The following is a 22,876-nucleotide window of genomic DNA, read 5'->3' as shown; positions in this document are numbered from 1 at the left end:
CATGGCGGAGAGAGATCTCATGCTCTCTGGGGTTTCTTCTTGGAAGGGCACCAGCCCAATCATTAGAGCCCCCATCTCATGAACTCGCATGAACCTAATGATCTCCTGAAGACCCCATCTCCAGATATTATCATGTGGGTATTGGAACATAGGAATTTGGGGAGAACACTGTTCAGTCCACAGAATTGAGCAATTCTGGCCTTTGCTGCTAAACGGATAGTAACCTACATTCACTGTGACAGAAGTGTCTCCCCCTTTACCACTTTCTGAGTCACACACACAGATTACTGTTCTTACATTTAGTCAGAGTGTGTATCAGTCAGAACCATGGGTCTTAATGCTGAAAGAAGTAATAGGGACCATCTCGTCCCTTTGCCTTCAGAAAGGTTAGGTCCTTCTGTTAGGTCCTCAGCCTGTACCTAGCTCGGCTTCGTAGAATTTGTAAGAAATGGATCGTACAGTCTCCCTGCCTTTGAGAAATTTATATCATTTAGATAGGGAGATTAAAAACAGTAACGCAGAGCAGTGTAAGAGTGGGTTACAACACCTGTATTGTGGATTTAGGAATTCAGAGAGCAGTGATTAAAACCAACTGGTATATTCCAGTGACACTTGATAGGCAGGTTGAAAATTGAGTTGCATTTTGAATGATGAGTAGGAGTTGGTAAAGAAAAGAGACGAGTTCTAACCTGATGTGTTTAAATAATGATGTGTTAAACAATGCCAACATTGATAATACTTCTTTGTATGTTAGTCTGAAAAGTGGAAAATAAAACCTAACTTAAAGGTCATATTTTTGATTAAATAGATTGTTCTAACATGCATTTAAGACCAAAATTAGCACCATAGATGGCTGTATTCACTAAGAGATAGATAAATGTAAACATATACACACATGTTAAAGAAAAAAAGAGAGACAAGAAAAATCAGACCAGGAAATGACATGAAGAACGGAGGAGAAGTAGAATAAACATGGCCTAGGTTGGGGCCAGTGTGGGGAGAGTGACAGAGGAGAGAGGATGCAGGTATGGGTAAGTGTCCTTCCTTGGAGAAAGTTTGCTTCACAACCAACATGCACACACGCGCAGGCACGCACACTGTTGGCAGCCCCAGGACTGGGTTGAATAGCTCTGTGTGGTTCTAAGAAGAGCCCCCTTGTGCTCGTGGCACATGGGAACTGTCCCTTGTCTGTCTTGTTTGCTGGTTTATGTCTTGGTTACCGTTGTTATCTCTAACATCGAGGGTAGGTTTATTAAAGATTTATTGAGTAATTAATTATATGGGTTATTGAGGTTGTGAATTGAGAGGATCATGGGAACGACAGTCTGGTCATTAGAGAAAAATTACCCTCTTACTCGTTTCCTTGAATGAGTTCCTAAGACTACTAAGATTTACCCCCCACGGAGATAAAGACCCTGGGCTTTTGACAAGTTCTAAAGAGGTAGGACCCAAAGCAGTGATGTAATCCAAAGGAGATGAGACCAGAGTTGTTTTCGTGCACAAATCAGACCAAGAAAGATTACAAAGGTGAAAAGGCTTGACAAGAAGGGATGTTGAAAGATTAAAGAGAGGAAAATAGATGAGTAGATTAGGGAAAAATCCATTTTAAGCACTACCTAGGATCTTCTTAGGAAAATTTGGAAAGCACTTTGTTTTTCAGGGTATTTTTAACTTTTTTTTCTTTTGTACAAGGCATTCTGTGAAATTAATGCAAGGAGCAATCGCCTGGTTCTGTAATAATGTACGCTGATTTTTTTTTTTTTTTTGCACTTGTACATCTTATATTAACATATTATTCGATGTTCCATTTTTTGAAGCCCATTAATTAGAAGGAATTTGCCAGTTCTAAAAAGTAGCATGGGAAGAAAAAAAGCTTTTATTTTCACTAACATAAAAATAACCAAATTACATATTTTTTTCTTTACAATCTTTAGGCGCTGTTTTGAATTTTTAGATTTACTTTTACAAGAATGGCAGACACATTCACTGGAACGGTAAGCATTTCTTTGGCTGTTTTTTCCCCTCTGAATTGAATCTTGAGATTTAATGTCTCAACAAGTGGTCCAACCTGCTTTTTTGTAGGAATCAAAGGAATCTAAGCATTTGTTTGCATGGCTACACTTGTTATTTCTGCTGATGCGAGGCACTTAATATTGGCAGAAACTTTTAGTGAATTTCATTGATTACAATACTGTGTGCCTAGAGATGTGGACCAGTGTGCACCATACCAACTACAAAGCCACAATTAACTTTTTTTTTTTAGTTATTTTTTAATTCCTGTGTAGGTAACATACTGTTACATTAGTTTCAGGTGTACAACATAGTGATTCGGTGATTCTATACGTTATTCAGTGCTCATCATGATAAGTGTCCTCTTAATCCCCTTCATCTATTTCCCCCATCTCCCCATCTACCTCCCCTCTGACAACCACCAATTTGTTCTCTCTAGCTAAAGAGTCTGTTTTTTAGGGGTGCCTGGGTGGCTCAGTCGGTTAGGCATCTGACTCTTGGTTTCGGTTCAGGTCATGATCTCATGGTTTCATGAGTTCGAGCCCCACATCCAGCTGGCAGTGCACAGCCTGCTTGGGATTCTCTCTCTCTCTGTCTCTCTCTCTCTCTCTCTCTCTCTCATTCTCACTCTCACTCTCTTTCCCTTCTCTCTCTGCCCTTCCCACACTCGTGTTGTCTCTGTTGCTCTCAAAAATAAATAAACTTAAAAAAATTTTTTAAAAAGAGTCTGTTTTTTAGTTTGTCTTTGTTTTGTTTCGTAAATTTCACATCTGAGTGAAATCATATGGTGTTTGTCTTTCTGTGACTGACTTAATTTCACTTCTGTGACTAGATCTAGATAGTCACATCTAGATCTAGATCCGTCCACGTTGTCACATATGGCAAAATCTCATTCTTTATGGCTGAGTAATAATATTCCATTGTATATCTTTTATTATCATGACTGGATGTTGTACTTTGTCAAATGCTTTTTTCTGGATCCATTGAAATGATCATATGGCTTTTTATCCTTTCTCTTGTCGATGTGATGTATCACATTCATTGATTTGTGAATATTGAACCACCCTTGCATCCTAGGAATCCTACTTGCTGGTGGTGAATGATTTTTTTAATATATTGAATTAAGTTTGCTGATATTTTGTCGAGGATTTTTGCATCTGTGTTCGTCAGAGTATTGGCCTGTAGTTCTCTTTTTTTGTAGTCTTTATTTGGTTTTGGTATCAGGGTAACGCTGGCTTCATACAATGAGTTTGGAAGCTTTCCTTCCTCTTCTGTTTTTTAGAATAGTTTGAGAAGAATGGGTATTAACTCTAAATGTTTTGTAGAATCCACCTATGAAGCTATGTGGTTTCTGGACTTTGATTTGTTGGGAGTTTTTGGCTTACTGACTCAGTTTCATTGCTGATAATCAGTATATTCAAATTTTCTATTTCTTCTTTAGTTTTGGGGAGTTATATATTTCTAGGGATATATCTGTTTTTTCTAGGTTGCCCAATTTGTTGGCATATAATTTTTCATAATCTCATAATCTTTTGTATTTCTGTGGTGTCAGTTATTATTTTTCTTCTTTTGTTTCTGGTTTTGTTTATTTGGGTCCTCTTTTTCTTTTGATGAGGCAAGCTAAAGGTTGATCAGTTTTGTTGATCTTTTCAGAGTACTAGCTCCTGGTTTCAGTGATCTGTTCTGTTGTTTTTTTAGTTTTTATTTTGTTTGTTTCTGCTCTAATCTTTATTATTTCCATCCTTCAACTAGTTTTGGATTTTGTTTGCTTTTCTAGCTCCTTTAGGTGTAAGGTTAGGTTGATTATTTTAGATTTTTCTTGCTTCTTGAGGTAGACCAGCATTGGTATAAACTTCCCTCTTAGAATAGCTTTTACTGCATCCTAAAGATTTTGAACTGTGGTGTTTTCATTTTAACTTGTCTCCATGTATTTTTTTATTTCCTCTTTGATTTCTTGGTTGACCCATTCATTGTTTAGGAGCATATTCTTTAACTTCCATGTATTTGTGCTCTTTCCTGGGTCTTCTTGTGGTTGATTTCTGGTTTCATAGAAACCAGTTTGGAAAAGATGCATTGTATAACTTGGATCTTTTACAACTTGTCAAGACTTGTTTTGTGGCCTAATGTGTGATATACTCTGGAAAATGTTCTGTGTGCACTTGAAGAGAATGTGTATTCTTCTGTTTTAGGATGGAATGTTCTGAATATATATGTTAGATCCATCTGATCCAATGAGCCATTTAAAGCCACTGTTTCCTTGTTGATTTTCTGTTTGGATGGTCTATCCATTGATATAAATGGGTTGTTAAAGTCCTTTACAATTGTATTACTATTGATTACTTCCCTTATGTTTCTTATGTCCTGCTTTATGTATTGGGTGTTTTGTTGATACCCATGTTTGGTGCATAAATATTTGTAATTGTTATATATTTTGTTGGATTGATCCCTTTGTGATATATGCTGTTTTAAAATCTATTTTGTCCATTATAAATATTGCTATTCCAGCTTTCTTTTCACTTCCATTTACGGGATAGATACTTTTCCATCCCTTCACTTTTCTGTGTATATGTGTCTTTAGATCTGAAATGGGTCTCTTGTAGGCAGCGTATAGATGGGTCTTGCTTTTTTATCTGTTCTGTCATCCTGTGTCTTTTGATTAGAGCGGTTAGTCCATTTGCATTCAAAGTAATTATTGGTAGGTATGTATTTATTGCCATTTTGTTACTTATTTTAGTGTTGTTTATGTACTGATTCTCTGTTCCTTTTTTTTGTTGCTCTCTTCTCACAGTTTGCTGATTTTCTTTAGTAATATACTTGGCTTCCTTTATCTCTATTGTTTGTGTACATATTACTAGTTTTTGATTGGTGGTTACCATTAGGTTTGTAGATAACATTTTATGCATATAGCAGTCTAGAGTTGCTGATTGCTTAAGTTTTTAAGTCTCTACTCCTCTCTCTCCACGCTTTAGGTATGTGGTGGTATACATTCTATCCTTTAATTTTGTGAATCGCTTGATGGATTTTTATAGATGCAATTAATTTTACTGCTTTTGTGCTTCCTACTTTTCTTACTCCTGCTTATGGTCTTTCCTTTCCATTCAAAGAGTTCACTGGTTTAGGGGTTATGAATTTCTTTAACTTTTGTTTGTCTGGGAAACTCTTTATGCAGCAAGGCTATCATTAAGAAGAGAAAAGAAGAGAGAGAGTATTCTTGGCTGAAGAATTTTTTCTGTCAGCACTTTGAATATATCATGCCACTCCCTTTTGGCTTGCCAAGTTTCTGCTGAAAAATCAACAGATAGCCTTAAGGAGTCTCCCTTGTATGTAACTGTTTTCTTTTATCTTGCTACTTCTAAAATACACTCTTTATCACTTCTTTTTGACTTTTTAATTACTGTGTCTTGATGTGAACCTCCTTGTGTTGTTTTATTGGGGGCTCTTGATACCTCCTGTATCTAGATTTCTGTTTTCTTCCCCAGATTTGGGCAATTTTCAGCTATTATTTCTTCAAATAAATTTTCTAACCCCTTTTCTCTCTTTTCTCCTCTGGGATTCCCTATAATGCAAATGTTACTATGCTTGATGGTGCCCTAAGTCTTTTCATTTTTTTTTCCTGTCTCCTTTTCAGCTTGATTGCTTCCCATTATTCTGTCCCCAGTTGCTGATTCATTCTTCTGCTCCATCTATTCTACTATTTATTCCCTGTGGTGTATTTTTTAATTCAGTTTTTTGAGCTCTTCATCTCTGATGGGTTCTTTTTAATGTTTTCTCTCTCTTTGTTAATGGTCTCACTGACTTCCTCCACTCTTTTCTCAAGTCCAGTGAGTATCTTTATGACCATTACTTTAAATTCTCTATTAGGCAGATTACTTACCTCCATTGTGCTTACGTCTCTTGCTGTGATTTTGTCTTATTCTTACACTGGGGACATAGTCCTTTCTCTCCTCATTTTGTCTAACTCTGTGTCTGTTTCTTTGTGTTAGGGAAGTCAGCTGCATCTTCTGCTTTTGAAGGTAGTGGCCTTATGAGGAAGAGGTCCCGTAGTGCCCTGCAGTGCCGTGTCCCCAGTTCACCAGAACCTGGCACTTCAAGGGTGTCTCCATGTGTGTTGTGTGTGCCTGCTCTTGGGGCTGAGCCGCTTTTCCTTTCAGTCCAGTCGTCTGCATTGGCTCTCTGCTTATTGTGGGCAGCATTTGATTGCTGTGTTGTTAATGGGCCGGTCCAGAGCCACCTGGGCTTGAGTCACGTCGGACTGGGCATCTGCCAGAGAGGTGGTGGTACCGAGCTGCCAGGCACTTTCCTTGTGTTCTCCCATGAGAAGCTTTCATTAGCGGGTTCATTAGACCAGCTGACTCCAGCCCACTGCTGGGGCCGCAGTCTGGCTGGGTGTGTGCTTATCTTCCTTCTTCCCCTCCTTCCCCAGGACAGGAGTCACGTTGCAGAGGTGCTGATCCCTGTCGGGGCTGCTTTCCTCCTGCCTGACTTATGGTACAAGTTTTGCATAGGTTTGCTGTGGAGAGAGACCTGGAACCAAAGGCTTGGCTGGACAGGGTGTGTCCACAGGAGAAGGCAGACATGCTGTGAGCAAGCTGGGTGGAACGTGTTGGCGCTGAGCTGGTTCTCCCAAGTGTTGGTGTGTCTAGGCAGGGGACCCACTAGCTCCTTTGTGCCTAAGGATTCCTGCCCCCCAGCACATGCTTAGAGATTAGTAAAGAAACGTCCCTCTTGTATACCCCAGGCATTTTTCAAAGTGTTGCTTCTGTGCTGTATCTCTGAGGGGCTGCTGTACTCTTTAAGGGTGGTGCCTCAGTTTCCTGTTTACCTCCTGCTGATGTTTAAAGTTTCAGGTGGTAAGCGCCATGATTGTAAGAACTCAAGAAATTGTGCTCCTCTGGTTTTCATGTGGGTTCTTGTGCCTGGGGTGCTTGGTGTCAGGGTTTGGTCCTCTCCCTTGCGCGTGTCTTGAGTGTCTCTCCCTTTTGGGGAAAGCCGGTGAGCTCGTTTAGTTCCTACCACATCTGTGCCCTTCCTGCCCTCTTCAGGGTGGCCTCCTCTCTACACGTAGCTGTGGAGAGTCTGTCTGCCAATCTACAGGTGGTTTTCTGGGTTATTTCCACAGATGTGGGTGTTACCTAGTTACATCTGTGGGAGGAGGTGATCTTGGAGTCCTCTACTCTGCCATCTTCCTGAGAAGTCAGCCACAATTAACTCCTTATTGGCTCTCAGCCAGCTGCCTGACATTCGTGTCCGTTCCAACCAAGTAAATGTTCCAAGCTGCTCTTTGTAGGCCAGGTGTAACTCTTAGGTCCTTAAAGGAGTTCCACTCATCTGAAGGTTTTCTTTTTGATCCCCCTGTATCAGACACTTAGCAGTTTTCTCTTTATTCAGGTTGATGTGTGGTAAGTTTCACATCATGAAGATAAAAGGTAGGATTATGGCAGAATTCTTAAGAAGCAGGTCTCTTAATTTTAAGATTCATTCTTTCCCATTTTTAGTTCCTTTGAATTTCAGGTGCCTGTTACTCTTTCTGCATTACATTTGGAGAGAATAGATGATGATGTTTTGCCACCCATGTTTTCATGTTACTTAGTTTGTCAAGAAGCTTACAGCATACTAATCATTTTACTAGTGGAATTTTAATGAAGCGAGTACTTACGGGAGTCCCATTCTGTACTGCAGGGGTCAGAGAGGAAACAAAGCCATCCCTCCCAGAGGTAAAATTTCATCTGCAAAGTTCTTGAATCTAGAGGATAGTCACACGTTTTTTCAGTACTTTCTTGTTCTTTAATCTCTTGATAGGCAGTGATAGTTCTAGAATTGAGAGGTAGAAATCAGAATGAGAGATCTGATGTGAGGACCTGTGAGTAGAACAGTCACGTGTGAAGAACTCAGATCTGGTCTTGTGTGTTTTTTGTTCATTCCCCTCCTTGCTTAGTACCCACCACTTAGCAGACACTCGCCAAATACTGAATGAATGAATGAGGCATGAGGCAGATTGGTAACTACTCTTTGTTCTAGGAGACTAATTCATTCCAGCCTTTTTTTCTTTTCTTAAAAAGCTGTTAGACATTCAAAGAGATACTTTACTAATTTCTTCTCTGCTAGGGCAGAATGTAACTAAAGAAAATACCTATTTATAACATTGTTGCAGGATTTTATAAAATTATTTCATTTTACACAGTGGAACTTGAAGAATACATTGTGTTTATAGAAATGTGATGTGGGTAGCCTCCTCATATTAAGGTTATTATTACCTCATGATTTCCGTAGAAACTAGTTCTGACTGTGGGAAAGTAGAGTCTTACTGGTTGGGTTCATAAAAGATGGAGCTAAATAAGTATGGCGTGAAAAAAGTCAGCCATTGTTTAACAAACTCGCCCACAGGGTAGGTAGATAGGGGCAGCCGGTGGAGGGTGGAGGGTGGAGGTGGGGGGACCGGGACAGAGGTAGAGGTTAGAGCTGCCGAGAAGGGAGTGCTTGGATTTTCTACTCTGCGTGATAGTTGGCTAACTGGGCACAAAGCCACGATGCCATTTTGTAATTTTCACACCTGATTTCATCTGCATAAAACCACATGTTAATGACAATCACTGCTTTCTCTCCTAAATTTCTAGACACATATCAGTATTAGCCGAAACAATAAAGAAGGGAATACACGATGCCGATTCCGAAGCAAGGATAGAAGCCAGAAAGTAAGTGTTTGTTGTATACCATTTGTTTTTAATTCACTATTTTTATGTTTCAGATGTGTTGTTTAGATTGCCTTATTTTTAAAAAAATTTTTATGTATTTTTGAGAGAGAGACAGACACAGCACAAGCTGAGGGGTGGTGTGGTGCAGAGAGAGAGGGAGACACAGAATCCGAAGCAGGCTCCAGGCTCTGAGCTGTCGGCACTGAGCCTGACGTGGGGCTCCAACCCGTGAACTTTGGGATCATGACCTGAACCAAAGTCAGATGCTTAACCGGCTGAGCCACCCAGGAGCCCCTAGATTGCCTTATTAAAAATTCGTTAAATGGGGCGCCTGGGTTGCTCAGTTGTTTAAGAGTCTGACTCTTAATTTTGGCTCAGGTCATAATCTCACAGTTTGTGAGATCGAGCCCCACGTCAGACTCTGCACTGACATCCCGGAGCCTACTTAGGATCCTCTCCCTTCTTCTCTTTCTGTCTCTCCTCTGCTAGTGCTCTGCCTCTCAAAATAAATAAATAAAAACTTAAACATTTGTTAAGTTACATGAATAATGTTTTGTTATTCATGACTGTTAAATATGACCCCAAAAGCCTTTTCACAGTATCTCTCTATTTTTGTGCTTAGAAGGTTGCTCGGTGCCCAGACCTAAGAGACTGAGTGATATTATTTGAGTATAAACAGGACTGAGGCACACAATAAAATGCTCCTTTTTAAATTTATGAGAAATTATTACATGAATCTGCAAAGCACTTGTTTGCATGCTCAGACTTACTCATTAGGCTCTGTTAAAAGCCAGGTCATAATCCCCAGGGACCTTTTGATTGCCCTTGAAAAATTATGGGCCCTGGGACCCTTCACCTGAGAGGGCATCTTTGCAGGTGTCAGGTGGCTGCTCTGGAAGTGTGAGCATGGTGAGGGGCAGGCGGGTGATGGGACGCAGTGGGGACGCACACTCACCATCCCACGATCGAGGCAGTTTTGCCATTAGGGCTGGTAACGCTCCCGTCCTGTGGCTGTGGCCGTGCATTCTGTGCTCCCCTGGGCAGAATCGTGTCCTTGTGACCCACGGGTCAGATGCTGAGACTTCCTCTGTCTCGGGCAGTGTGTAGGTGAGTGCTGTGAATTTTGCACCCGTGGAGTTTTCTCTGTGCCTTCACAGTGCCCGGCTCTTCTCCTTGACACAGGCAGTCTGTTATTCCTCACCTAGAACGTTACTGTTCTATTTAGCTGCACTCGTACATCCTCCTCAAGTCTGTGTTGCTCCGTGACTGCTCCCTCAGTCACGTTCCATTCTCCTGGTTTCTGAGGTCTTTGGAGGACCTCCTGGAATTACTGAAGCGCTTACCATAATCTCAGCTTGGGTAGTTCTTGCCAAAATAAGGGCCCTCGTTAATAGTTGCTCACAACTATTAGGAATGGATTTGTTAGTCACCCGCTTCAGCGGCTTTTATCCTGGCATGTATATTCCCTCCCTGGTTTTTTCTGGTTCTTTAGTCACACTGCAATACAGATTTCAAGTAGCTGCGGGCATCTCTGCGCCTCTCTGTTGTACATCATCTAAGGCAACTGTAAACACCTCCAGTCAATGAGTGTCGAGCGGCGTGTGGAAAAGCTGCCACTGATGAGTGCCCTCCATCTTCTGGGTCTAGTTCTGGGTGTTTAAGCTCCATCTTCTCTAAGGTTCAGCCCTTTAGTTTGCATTTTGTAAATGAGACTCCATTCAGAGAAGTCAGGTAACTTGTCCAGTGTCAGAAGAGCCAGTAAGTTGTGCAGGCAGGATCCATACCCGGCCCCCTTTGTTCACTCTCCCTTCCTGGTCCTGTGTCGCTCCTGGTAGCAGCGACCCGAGGATTCTAGTCCTTGACCGTGTCACGTGGTGGGCTGCAGAGCTGGGCGAAGCCCCACGTGATCCTGACTGTGCGGCCCGCTGCGTGTCTTCCCTAGGTGCTACTGGGGTTTCCACAGTCACTTCAGCAGAGAAGCAGAGCATTTGTACCACACCTTGGAGTCCTCCTACCAGAAAGCCCTGCAGTCCCACCTGAAGAACTCGGACAGCATCGTGTCTCTGCCGCAGTCCGACCGCTCGTCCTCAAGCTCTCAAGAGAGTCTAAAGTAAGCACTTCAGCCGTGCTTCTCGTTAGTGTGAGCTTTTAGGTTTAAAGGTTTGCTGCATGAGAACACAAATGCCAGCTGTGTTTTTACATATACGTGCCTGTGCTAATCTCCCCTTACTTCAGACAGGTTCTGCTACGTAAGATACCGGGGGACCGGTAAGGAGTAGGGCGCCTCGGTCTCTGCCATAGCCGTGTTTAGTGAAATTTATATGGCAGTCCCAGAATACGGTTTTGGAGTCGAATAAGTGAATTCTTGAAAGGGTCTTCCAAGAGAATGTGAATGTTAATTTGGAGACAAGTCTGGAAAGGGAGGGCGTTTGGCACTTGGGAGTGAATGTATTACCGTCCTCGCGCTGTGTTTCTAACTTCTGTCTCTAGCCACGACTTCTCTCTGTATGTCTGGAAGATAGTCCAGTCTATAATGCTAAAGCTTTGTTCAAAATTGGGGATTGATAAGATTGTGGTCCCAGTTACCTGAGAAATCCTGAAAAGTCTGCAATGATTCCTTCATCCTCCTAGTCTCCTGTTGTAGACTGTACTTGTGTGAACACAGATGGAGTGCTCATTGGATAATAATAAATGCGTGTATACTTTTCAGTCGGCCACTCTCTGCCAAAAGAAGTCCTACCGGGAGCACCACCTCTAGAGGTAAGACTGACGGCCGTGGAGAAGGTGGTCTCGGGGAGGCCTGTTTCTGTGAGGCTCCCAGAGGCTGCTTGGTTGCTGGAAGCCGGTGACCTGCTTGCAGGTGCCCCTCAGGTTTGCAGAGGGCACTCTCGCGGCGCTCCTGCTGGACTGAGTAGAGCCCCGCTGTCCCAGGGGCTGAGGGCTGTGAGGAACCCACGCTGAGGATGCCTTGGGCAGGTGGAAGTGGAGCCCTGTGACCTTTCCTCTCCCACCTCCCTCCAGCATGTGGATCCCTCCCCAAATAGTGCTGCTGCTTTGCTCTGGTCACTTGATAGGAGACTAGGGACAATGGGTGAAGCTTTGAGCAACAGCAGTGGGATAGCGGCTGTTCGAGGTGGGAGAGTGGAATGTTCCCCGGCAGCGGGAGGGTGTCTGAGAGTGCACACCTAGGCCACAGCGTGCGGGAACTGTCCACGTGTGGGCGCTTCTTCATGGTCTCACTTCTCACATTACCCAGAGATAGGGTCCATTTCTTTGGGGTTTATAGTTGATCACAAGAAAATAAGTGTAATGGGTGTGTGTGCTTGTGGTTCTTCAGCGGTGGCTGAATTCTGTCTTCGGTGACCAGGAGAAACTGTGGTCAGTGTGCACGCACTCCAGCCTTCCTTAAAATTTGATAGGAAAAGCCAAACAAGTTGTGACGATGTATGTTTACAGTTCTCGTGTGGTCCTTATTGATGTTTACTCCTTCCCCACTCAAGCTTCTACGGTCAGCACCAAATCCGTGTCAACGACCGGGTCCCTCCAGCGGTCTCGAAGCGATATTGACGTGAACGCAGCAGCCAGTGCCAAGTCCAAGGTCTCATCGGCCTCGGGTGCTACGCCTTTCAGCTCTGCAGCGGCCTTGCCTCCGGGGTCCTACGCCTCCTTAGGTAACCAGACCCCCACTGCCTTTTCCCCGGTTTTGCTGTTTGAGATGACACTTAGCCCTGCTCAGATTTGCTTAGCAAATTACAAAACACCATCATTGAGGAAATTCTCACTGTTGCAGGCCTGATTTTTAAGTATAAGTAGCTCTGTGCATTTCCTGCTGGTTACCAGCCACCCTTTGTTGAGTGTTCCCTTTCTCTGGACGAGTAAGTACCTAGGTGCTCACGTGGTGCGTCACACAGAGCCACCCCTCAGCTTCACTTTCCCCTTCGTGGCAGCCCAGCCAGCGCCTTGTCACCTCCCACATTGCCTCATGACGTGGGTGGGGCAGAGCCAGAACGCTTTCCTGAGGGATTCGCTGAAGACAGTCACTGTGATTCGGTATTTCCCAGTTCGGGGATCTGACCGGAGTGGCCGAGGTGCAGGATTGGGGGCGAGAGCAAGGGGCATCTCTAGAGAAATGTGGTGGACTTACTGGCCAGCATAACCATATTCCTCAGAAGAGTGCCAGGAGGAGACTATACCTACTCTTAACAATAGCCCAAAGGACTTTTTGAAACATTATTAAAAAAATTTATATCTGGCAGAATGGTAGGTCAGTTTCTCAGTTTTTTCAGCAAATGAACACCTGTGTGTAGGGCTGATAGTTGACTTCATCTTATTTTTGTTAGAGCAAAGTCATTCAAGCCAGAACCTGGGGACTCTGGTGGAGACTGAACGCGTACAATTAAAATTTCATGAAACATTGAGACTGAATTGGTTCACAAACCGATTCCAAAGTCTGTTCCAAAACTGACGTTCTCAAGGTGTTCCGAGCACGGAGTCACAGGCTAGAGCGCCAAGGGGAGATTACTGGGCTGCCGTTTATTAGCTTGCTGACCTTGAACAGGCCATGCAGTCTCTGCCTCTGGTTTCTCTACCTAATTAGTTGTGGAGATTGTCACCCAGCTCAGACACACGAGAGGGATAAATTAAATAATTTAATAAAAGTCCTTTGTAAGCGATTACCCCGTAAGGTGAAAAAAACGGATTGTGCTAAGCACGTGAGAACGTGAAAGGAGTGTGTTCTGGAATGTTTGTAAGGTCGGTCTTGTTTTCTCTCGGCAAACCCCTCAAACACGGGTACTTTTGATTGGAAAGAAGCCCAGTAAGTGCTCTCCCTTCCCATCGCTTCACTACTGTAACATTACATTGGAGTGTTTATGACATTAGGTTGGTACGTAGTCATCCAGTAAGGGGGACGTCAGAACAGCTCTCTCCCAGGGTGGGGTAGCTCTGTTCATTTGAGTTCCGTTTTTAAATATGTACCCGTGTTTCAATACATTTGATCCACTTTGAGTATCTGTAGTTAGTGTTTGTTTCGCTGCTTGAGAACTTGAGTAAAAACTGTCTTTTAGAGGACTCTGTAGTCTTTGTTTTTTCTGTGCATACCTTGGATATTTTAATATGGACCATGTAGACTTCCCTCAGTGCTAGCAAAAGCACCCAGGTCTTTCGGTCTGACGATACAAATGGACCTTTTACAAGCAACTGAGGATACATTTTCAGCCCAGCATTAGCTCTTCAGGTAACAGGACCGGAATATTCCCACTCTCTCAGCATTTCCGAGAACCCTGCCTCCACTTGCTTCGTGTCCAAAACCACAACACAACAAAAAACCTGGGAAGTTGAGCATAATCCTACTGAGAAATTGTTAACGATGACTACTTAGGTCGGCACATGATATCCGTGCGGAAGTGTAGCATTAAAGCTGACGATCCTTTTCCGAACTTCTAGAGTCCAGACACATGAGGGAAGATATGGAGTCCATAGGCCATGACTCAGGTACCCTGCTGTACAGCTTCTGCCGCTCACCGTGTAGTTGGGTAGGCGTCATTGCTAGAGCTAGCTTCTCTCAGCTTCCTCTCTGCCTCTGTTCTTTGGGGGACTCTTCAGTACTTTAGCTTTTGGTCCCCCCCCCCCCCCTTATTCTACTGGTACTTGGTTCTAAGAAAAAGAAATTCTGAGAGGATGAGGGTTGGCTAAAACAAAAGCCCAACAGTGTGTCAACTGAGGCGCTACCCTGGGTTGACATTTTTTAGCTTGTTTTCCAAAAGCAAAAGCAACATTCTACTAAGCCGATTTTAATCGGAGGCACACGTACTTGCTTCAGAATCTGCTTTGCTGTTGAACTTGTTTCTTTTTTGATTTTATTTTAAATTGTACTTCTGCTTTTTTAGTAGCTAATAACATTCTGCTTTTTAATTTTTTTTTTTTTTTAATGTTACTAACTGTTCCCTGTTATCCCCTCCCTTGTTTTTTAATTTGCTTAAAGACGGTACTTCCACTAAAGCGGAGGGTAAGCGGTTTGTTTCTGTGACTGGGGTGTGTCTCGCCTTCACCCGTCCTATGTGCTCACTGAGTGTTGCCTGGTGCCCACTCGCCCCCACCGAGGTCCCTGCATGACGCATTGCACGCTCCCTCCGCTCTTCTTCATTCTGTCTCCCTGCCTCTCTGCCTTCCCCCTACCTGAGTTCTCCTCGCCCTCCTTGTCCTGTCGTGGTTCTGGTGAATCTGTCACTCGTGTGCTGTCCGTGGTTTCCGGCGCCCGGCCTGCCCCGGGGATGAGCCTTGTCCGGGTGCTGGGTGCTGCCGTGCCCGGGGGCTACTGCTCTCAGATCTTGGTATTCCCGAAGCACCCCCTTCGCAGCTTTCGTTCCCTTCTCTTTCTTCCTCTCTTTACCTTTGTGCTTCTGTGGGCCTCTCCTGTTTTGAAAATAAATTCAGTGTCATTTACTTAGGTCAAAAGGCCGGTAAAGGTTTTCTACCAGGTAATTGATCGAAATTTTTAAAAAATAACTTTTCTCTTTCCTATAGATGCTACTGAGTCACGTGATGTCATTTTTATTTGTATCACTGACACATACCCGTTCATTCGTTGACCCTCAGTCTTCCCCTCATCAACCGTGTATTAAATGCCTTCCATGTATTAAATGTGTCACGTTCTGCGCTCCACACGGGCTCTGGCATGGTGAACGAAACACACACATCCAGATCCCCTTTGGTTTCTTTTTATGCCATTCTTCGGAAGTTTTCTCCTGATTTTGCATTGTCTTTTGACTTTAAGACATAACCATTTTGGCCTGCCTAGCTCTTGGATTAGCACATGCTAGGCTACACCGTCCCTTTGTGCAGCCTCTACCCGGAGAGCAGGATAATGCCTCAAATCATTGAAATTTAGAGGAACCTCACGTGCTTAAGATAGTGGCTTAGACCCACCAACCCTCAGCCTGAGATTTAACACTTAGCAGTTGCTAGTTTCCTGTCATACCGTATTTATAGCAGCTCCAAAAGGCTAGCCTGCAGTGGGCTGGCTTTTATCCTTATGTGTGCAGCTCAGAGCACTTTTAATCAATACACTACTTCTTCAGGGACTCATAAAGGAAAAACTCAGAATGGAATTTTTTTAAAGATGGGCATAGTCCCAAGGTCAGTGTTCTTCAAACTTACCTCATAAAAATTACCTGCAACGTACTAAAGAAACAGAGTCCTGGGTCCTTCCCCCTGAAAATTCAGATCAAGTTTGGAAAGGGCAACAGAATCTGAATTTTCAGTAAGCCCCAGTCAGTGGTGGTTCTTTGGGTTGGACAAGTGTGTGAGGTGAAAAGTTTCCCAGGTGAAAGTGGACAAGAAGCCTTTGTCACAGTGAGGACCTCCTTTGTGAGAGCAGACGACAGAGGGCTGGCGGTGACTGCATTTTTTAGCCTGTAACGAGTGATCTTACATTTCTCCTTCCCAGCAACATGATCGTACGTATTTCCTCGGCCTAGGTGGAAGAGAGGCGGAGGGTGGAATTCTGTAATGTAGATGAAGTGGAAAGTGAAGATGTTCCAAGGGGGTTGTATTTTTTTTCCAGATGCTCTAATTTTATATGCCTGTGTGATAAGACTTGAAATCAGCCTGCTGTTCTCCCCAGCGCTAGGAATTTTTCACTTTTATTTCTTTTTATCAGTTTTCTTTTTACCAGTGCAGAGCAAGGTCAGAAGATTACCTACTCCGTTATTGTGCAGGAGACCAAGAACGAGGAGTCTCCTTCTGGTTCCCCTTCCAGTAGAAGTGGGAGAATGAGATGGGGCCCTTCGTTGTAGACGGTTCAGAATCTGACGGAAGACAAGCTTAGTGAGGGGAGCCGGTGAGCCTTTTTCTCTGTGTCCCAGGGCTGTGCAGGCTGTTGAGAGCCGGACATCAGTGCCTCGGGCTTGGAGTGCCCGTGAGACGGAAAGGACACAGTGCTGGTGGGCCGCAGACTCCAGCGCTATAGACGCCCTGGCTGTTTGAGCAGTGAGGCCTAGTGGTGGTTCTCAAAAGAGCTGCATACAGATATTAGAAAAAGGCAGCAGTAAATATCACGCTGGGCCTGAGTTTCCTATCTGAACTTTTAGAATCATTGCGGTCCTTTTTAAGATTTGTTAATAAGCCTATGAAATTATTTTCCTGTCTAGCTGCCAGAGCAAGAAGGGACAAGTGCTTTCATCATTAGGAGACAAAGCTATGACTTGGAATCAATAGTCGGATGCTCTAAATTCAAAATTCAGATAATGCATTTGAATTCCGGCAACTTTGTTAGTGTGGGAATGGAGAAAAATACATCTACTTGGGAGTTTTTTTTTTTTAATCATACACATCAAGTAGCCTTTCTCACGTTTATAACTAGTCAGAAAACATTTTTGGGGAAGAGCCCACAGAACCTCATCTTCTGGACAAAAGTTTGTTTCCTCGTCACGTTTGAATAATCTGGGGGATTTTAGAAAGAAGCATTCATGTCATTGGTTTTGGCACTCATGGGATGAGTCTGTGATGAGATGCTACGCTTGTGGTAAATGAGTACATTCCCATCTACTACTGTTTTTTTGTGGTTGTTTGTTTTTGGGTTTGGGGGGGCCTTTTTGTTTTAGCTATTGTACTTAGGAAATGCCTTGTTCATATTTTTTTCCCAGAACACATACCTTTAAATGAAAAGTTATCAGGCTCCAATGGCTCCAATGAGTGGGAGCTGATGACTTATTGATCGTTTCAGAGGATAGATGATCCTGTGTTATTAAGTCAAAGGCTATGATTAACTACCGGTGATTTTAAGATTATAGAATAAAAGTGATGTAGCCTTGTTTGCTCTTTAGGAAAGGGACTTTAAATTTTAGTTCAGTTTCATTGGGAAATCAAACATTTGGTATCGCTTATATATTTATTCCAAGAACTCTGACTTCCAAGTGATTGGCTTTTTTACACAATGAAAAAAATATGTGTTTGTCTATTGGAGTAAAAGAGTGCTAAGATTCTTTTAGTTTTATCGGTAAAAAATATGAGGAGAGTTGTTCCTTTGGGAGAAGCGCTTGTAGGTAAGAGAATTTAGAAGTGGTCAACTTCCCAAATTTTGATTTCATCAAAAATACCACTTATGAATAAGTTGAGGTCGGTTTAATTATGCCTGGAAGCTGTGAGTTGTAAAATGGATACATATGCCAGAATGCCCCTGTGTGATGATGGAGATTTACCTAGAAGACCTTTCAATCTGGATAACCTCTAAATTGAGAATTGCCTGAAATTTTGCAACTATCATAAGGGGGACAGAAACCTTAGTGACATGAGACTATCTGATAGGTGATTTTTTTTTTTTTTAATTTTTGTTTACTTTGAGGAAGAGCATGTGTGAAGTGCACGCATGCAAGCAGGGTGAGAGAGAGAGGGAGAGAGAGAATCCCAAGCAGGCTCTGTGCTCAGAGTGCACACGGACACGGGGCTCCGTCTCACAATCCGTGAAATCACGACTTGAGCTGAAATCAGGAGTCAGAGTCCCAACTGACTAAGCCACACAGACCCCCCCCCCCCATCATGATTGTTTAATTGCCTTGGACTAAATGTAGGAAAACCATGCCTGCAAGTTAAACCGGGTGCACAGGTTTTGTTGCCCATTTTGAGGGCTCTTCTGGAAGAATGGAAGTGTGATGGAAAGGAATTCTCCAGCAGCTTTATTAAAAAGCCACTCGGTATGGCTGTTCTGTTTCACATATTCCATGAAAGTCAAAGGCTGTCCTCCTCCAATTCTTTGTTTTCTTCTAGGTCTGCTTTTCTTGGGGTGGGTGAGTTTGTTTGTTGTCCAGCTCCAGAACTTTTTTTCTGTTGGACAGTTCTCTATTAAACTCTTCTTTTTCATTTTATTTTAAAATTATTATTCTTATTATTTTATTTTAGAGTGCAGGAGGGGGAGAGGGGCACACACACACACACACACACACACAGAGGAGAGAGAGAGAGAGAGAGAGAGAGAGAGAGAGAGAGAGAGAAGGAATCTCAACCAGGCTTCATGCTCAGCACAGAGCCCAACACAGGGCTTGATCCCACAACCCTGGGTTCATGACCTGAGCTGAAATCAAGAGCCGGATGATGGACTGACTGAGGCACCTGGGTGCCTCTATCTCTTATTTCTGTCTATCTTAACATTATTTTTCTTCCATGTCGATTCACTCTCTGTCTCTGTCATAACACAGTATGAATGAACATGAATGTCAATAACAGGTCATCATGTAGAAGTGAAGTATAGTTTTACTCTTCGTTGCATTTATTGAATAGACTTTGTTTTTCTTAAAGACCAAAGGGTATTTTGTATCATCTCTTTATAAGATCATCAATTAATACAGTGAACCAAACGAACCAACAGCCTTCTCTTTACAAAAGAAATCTGTATCTGAATACAACACAAAAAAGGCCTTTTTAATTCCCTGAAATTGATTTTAAGGGTGCCCTGAGGTCTTAGTGACTCATGTGAGTCCCTGGGGCAGATGGAATCAAGCCGCTGTGTTCCCCCAGGTGACAGGTAAGGTTGGTGTTGAGGCAGCATTGTCAAGGTGCTATAAATCCATGACAAGGTGGGCTAGGAGCAAAACCTCTTTATCTTCAGGTTGACATGGAGCTCTTGACTCTGCTTTAGGTAGGGGAAAAAAACCAGCCCCCCAATTTGTAACTGAGCTCTTTCTCCTGCAAGCTGTACCTTCAGTTTTTATTATCTGTGGTGTCTGATGAAGTAAAGTGGTCTGCGTTTCTAGCCCTCAAGGGCGCCTGACAGGAACGGTGAACTTCTACAGAGGAAGACCCTCAAATCTGGTTCCTTGGGGTTCCCACAGATTAAAACCTGCCAAGTGTGAGCTCTTAAGCTATAAGTGCATCTATAATGAGTGAGAAGCAGCAGAGAAAAAGAATACAAACATACTTAAAACAAATTTTTTTTTAATTTTTTATTTTTTTTAATTTACATCCAAATTAGTTAGTATATAGTGCAACAATGATTTCAGGAATAGATTCCTTAGTGCCCCTTACCCATAAAAAAATTTTTTTTTTCTTAATGTTTATATATTTTTGAGAGAGAGGGAAACAGAGTACGAAAGGGAGAGGGGCAGAGAGAGAGGGAGACACAGAATCCAAAGCAGGCTCCAGGCTCTGAGCTGTCAGCACAGAGCCCGATGCGGGGCTCGAACCCACAGACTGACCTGAGCCGAAGCCAGGCACTCAACTGACTGAGCCACACAGGCACCCCAAGAATACAAACATATTCAGTCCTTCAAGACTTAAGGACCTTTTATGTAATATGAAATAATTAAATGTTTAAGAGAAATAAGAAATTTTTTTTTTAGCATTATGTAGAATTGAGTAGTCTGAACGATCCTCCTTGTTGAGGACACATCACTGATACGGAATAAAAACAGTGAATCCCCAGACCTAAGCAGAAACAGAAACCCTAGCAGGTGAGGGTCCAAGCTGGCTTGTACCTTGAGGTCTTTGACTGAATGTCAGAGATTTGGGGCATTTACTGCAATGGGTATGCAGGACATGGGAGGACAGGAGGTGAAGGACAGACCCAAGACCTGATCATCACTGGTGTCCAGGAAGTTAACTCAATCTTTATACTGGCTACAGGGGGAAAGTAATCTTCCCTGATAATTTGCAACCGTAAATTACACCTTCACACAGTTTTTTGATCAGAATTTACACTGTGGTCTTTGGGATCCGAAAAACCCAAATAGATAAATGGTATTAAAGTGGCTGTGGATTGCTTGTGTCCACAGGACACTAGCAGGAGCAAACATTAATCCTCTTTGGAAGATTTGAACTTCAATCTGGATCTTAAAGAATTCCTATAAGGTTCCAAGAAAAGGAATCCTTTCATTTCACGAAGTTAAAAAAAAATTTGGAAAGACAAGCAAAAGGAGCTGTGGACTATAAAGAATGACCAAGTAGGTTTTGAAGAACAGTTGGATCTTCTGAAAATGAAAATATAGTAAACTGTTAAAACCAACAACTCAGTGGATAAGTTGAGCAGCAGAATCCATGTAGATGAAGGGAGAACTCCTGAACTTAGGACAGGAAGTGCTGTCCAGAGCACAGCGCAGAAGGGGAGAGTTGTGAAATGTGACAGAGACATCAAGTCACGTGGAAGACAGTAAAGACATTTAACAGAGAACGGGCCAGAGGCATCTGAAGAGGGTGGTAGCTGAGAGTTCTCCAGAATCGGTGAAAGACACTAAACCACAGACTCAGATAACCCAGCAAATCCCAAGCAAGGCAGATGGTGACACCACAGCTTGAGGAAGAAGGTAATAGAAGCAGCCAGAGGGACCAAGAGACTACCCACAAAAGAAAGCCAGGGTTTACATACAAATAAAGCTGGGAACATCTGGATGAGATGGATGGAGCATGCCACCGTCCACGTCCTGCTTCTGATTGTCCCCCGCAGTTTTGCAAGATGCTACCGTGGCGGGAAACTGGGCCAAGAGCACACGGGCTCTTTTTGTATTCCATTTTATAGCTGCATGTGAGGCTACAATTGCCTCAAAGTAAAAAGTTTAATTTGAAAAGGGACGGCTTTTAAAACTCCCATCTCCCCAAAAGTACGATTTAATTGAAGTTGTGTTTTTAGTAATGTTATTTTAATCTATGAGACCATTATCTTAGGAGGTAGTAAATCATATCCTTAAAAAATTAAGACAAAAGATGGGGAGCCTGGGTGGCTCAGTCGGTTGAGCGTCTGACTTCAGCTTAGGTTGTGATCTCACAGCTTGTGAGTTTGAGCCCTGTGTGAGGCTCTGAGCTGAGCCTGTTTCAGATTCTGTGTCTCCCTCTCTCTCTGTCCCTCCCCCAGCTCATACTCTGTCTCTCTCAGAACTAAACAAACATAAAAAAATTTTTTTTTAATTAAGGCAAAAGAAGGAAACAACAGACTTAAAGGAAAATGAAAAATCAAAACAAGTAACCATGCATATAAAATAGTAAAAATAAGCTCAGATCAGCTAAACTTTCCAGTTAAAATAGAAGGTTTGTTAGACTTCGTTGTTGTTGTTGTTGTTGTTGTTGTTGTTGTTTTAAATGTTTGTTTTTGAGAGAGAGTGTGTGTGCAGACAGGGGAGGGGCAGAGAGAAACGGGGACAGGATCTGAAGTGGGCTCAGCACTGACAGCAGAGAGCCTGATGCAGGGCTCAAACGCACAAACTGTGAGATCATGACCTGAACCAAAGTCAGCCGCTTAACTGACTGAGCCACCCAGGCACCCCAGGCTGGATTTTTTAAATTTTATTCACTTGAAAAAAAATTTTTTTAATGTTTATTTATTTTTAGAGAGACAGAGCATGATCAGGGGAGGGGCAGACAGAGAGGGAGACACAGAATCCGAAGCAGGCTCCAGGCTCTGAGCTGTCAGCACAGAGCCCGATGCGGGGCTCGAACTCACGGGACCACAAGATCATGACATGAGCTGAAGTCAGATGCTTAACTGACTGAGCCACCCAGGCGTCCCAACTTGATTGTTTTTAAAGATCCAGCTATGTGACAATTAAAGGGACAAATCTAAAATACAAGGCTGCAGATAGAGTAAAAGACAAAGAATAAGAAATACGTAAAAGAAAGCTGTTGAAGATCTATTAATAACGAACAGAAAATAAAGCAAAACCTTTACAAAGGTGGATTGCTATGTAATAAAAAATGAGTAAGTGGCAAACATGTAATTATCCTGTTTTTATGGGCCTAATAAAAATAGCCTACAAATATATAAAGAAAACATTTGCAAATTCTCCTTTGGAGCAAGCGATATGTAAAAATATAAATTTCTAATAGGTAATACATTTATGTGGTTCAAAACTCAGAAAATAGGAAGAGGTAAACAGTTAAAAGTCTCCCTCCCATCCTTTCATTTGCCTAGTTATCACGTCTTTCCCTTCAACCCTAGTCTTACAACTTGTAGTTTCACTTTTGTTGAGTTTCTTTGCATATAGAAGCAATACAAAAATCGTATTTTCTCCTTTTAAAACAAGAAAGGTAGCATATTTACTATACTGCATTTTCACTTATGTATCTTCATATTAGAGAGGACTTTCCATATTAGAGAGGACCTCATCATTCTTGATTACCACTGTACTGCATTCTGCTATTACCTTAACCAGCCAGTTCCCTATTGACCGACATTGGAGTTACCTCCAGACTTC

At 42.7% G+C, this 22,876-nt stretch overlaps 1 protein-coding gene across 12 annotated transcripts in view; it reads left to right on the top strand.

The window, feature by feature from the left end:
- Window positions 1-22,876, top strand: part of CLASP1 (cytoplasmic linker associated protein 1) — a 277,780-nt gene that overhangs the window by 161,609 nt on the left and 93,295 nt on the right. For 6 of the 12 annotated variants that reach the window (XM_047869157.1, XM_047869151.1, XM_047869156.1 and 3 more), the window contains exons 15-19: window positions 1,935-1,994; window positions 8,625-8,702; window positions 10,645-10,812; window positions 11,413-11,462; window positions 12,203-12,373. In XM_047869157.1, coding sequence (XP_047725113.1) covers window positions 1,935-1,994; window positions 8,625-8,702; window positions 10,645-10,812; window positions 11,413-11,462; window positions 12,203-12,373 — 527 coding nt within the window. Of the gene's footprint in view, window positions 1-1,934; window positions 1,995-8,624; window positions 8,703-10,644; window positions 10,813-11,412; window positions 11,463-12,202; window positions 12,374-14,147; window positions 14,196-14,685; window positions 14,710-22,876 lie in introns of all 12 variants that reach the window. The other 6 variants (XM_047869153.1, XM_047869146.1, XM_047869150.1 and 3 more) reach the window with 2 other exon arrangements.

The sequence above is a fragment of the Prionailurus viverrinus genome, chromosome C1 (genome assembly GCF_022837055.1).
Source record: "Prionailurus viverrinus isolate Anna chromosome C1, UM_Priviv_1.0, whole genome shotgun sequence".
NCBI classification, from domain to species: Eukaryota; Metazoa; Chordata; class Mammalia; order Carnivora; family Felidae; genus Prionailurus; species Prionailurus viverrinus.
This window is presented reverse-complemented; position numbering and strand designations above follow the sequence as displayed.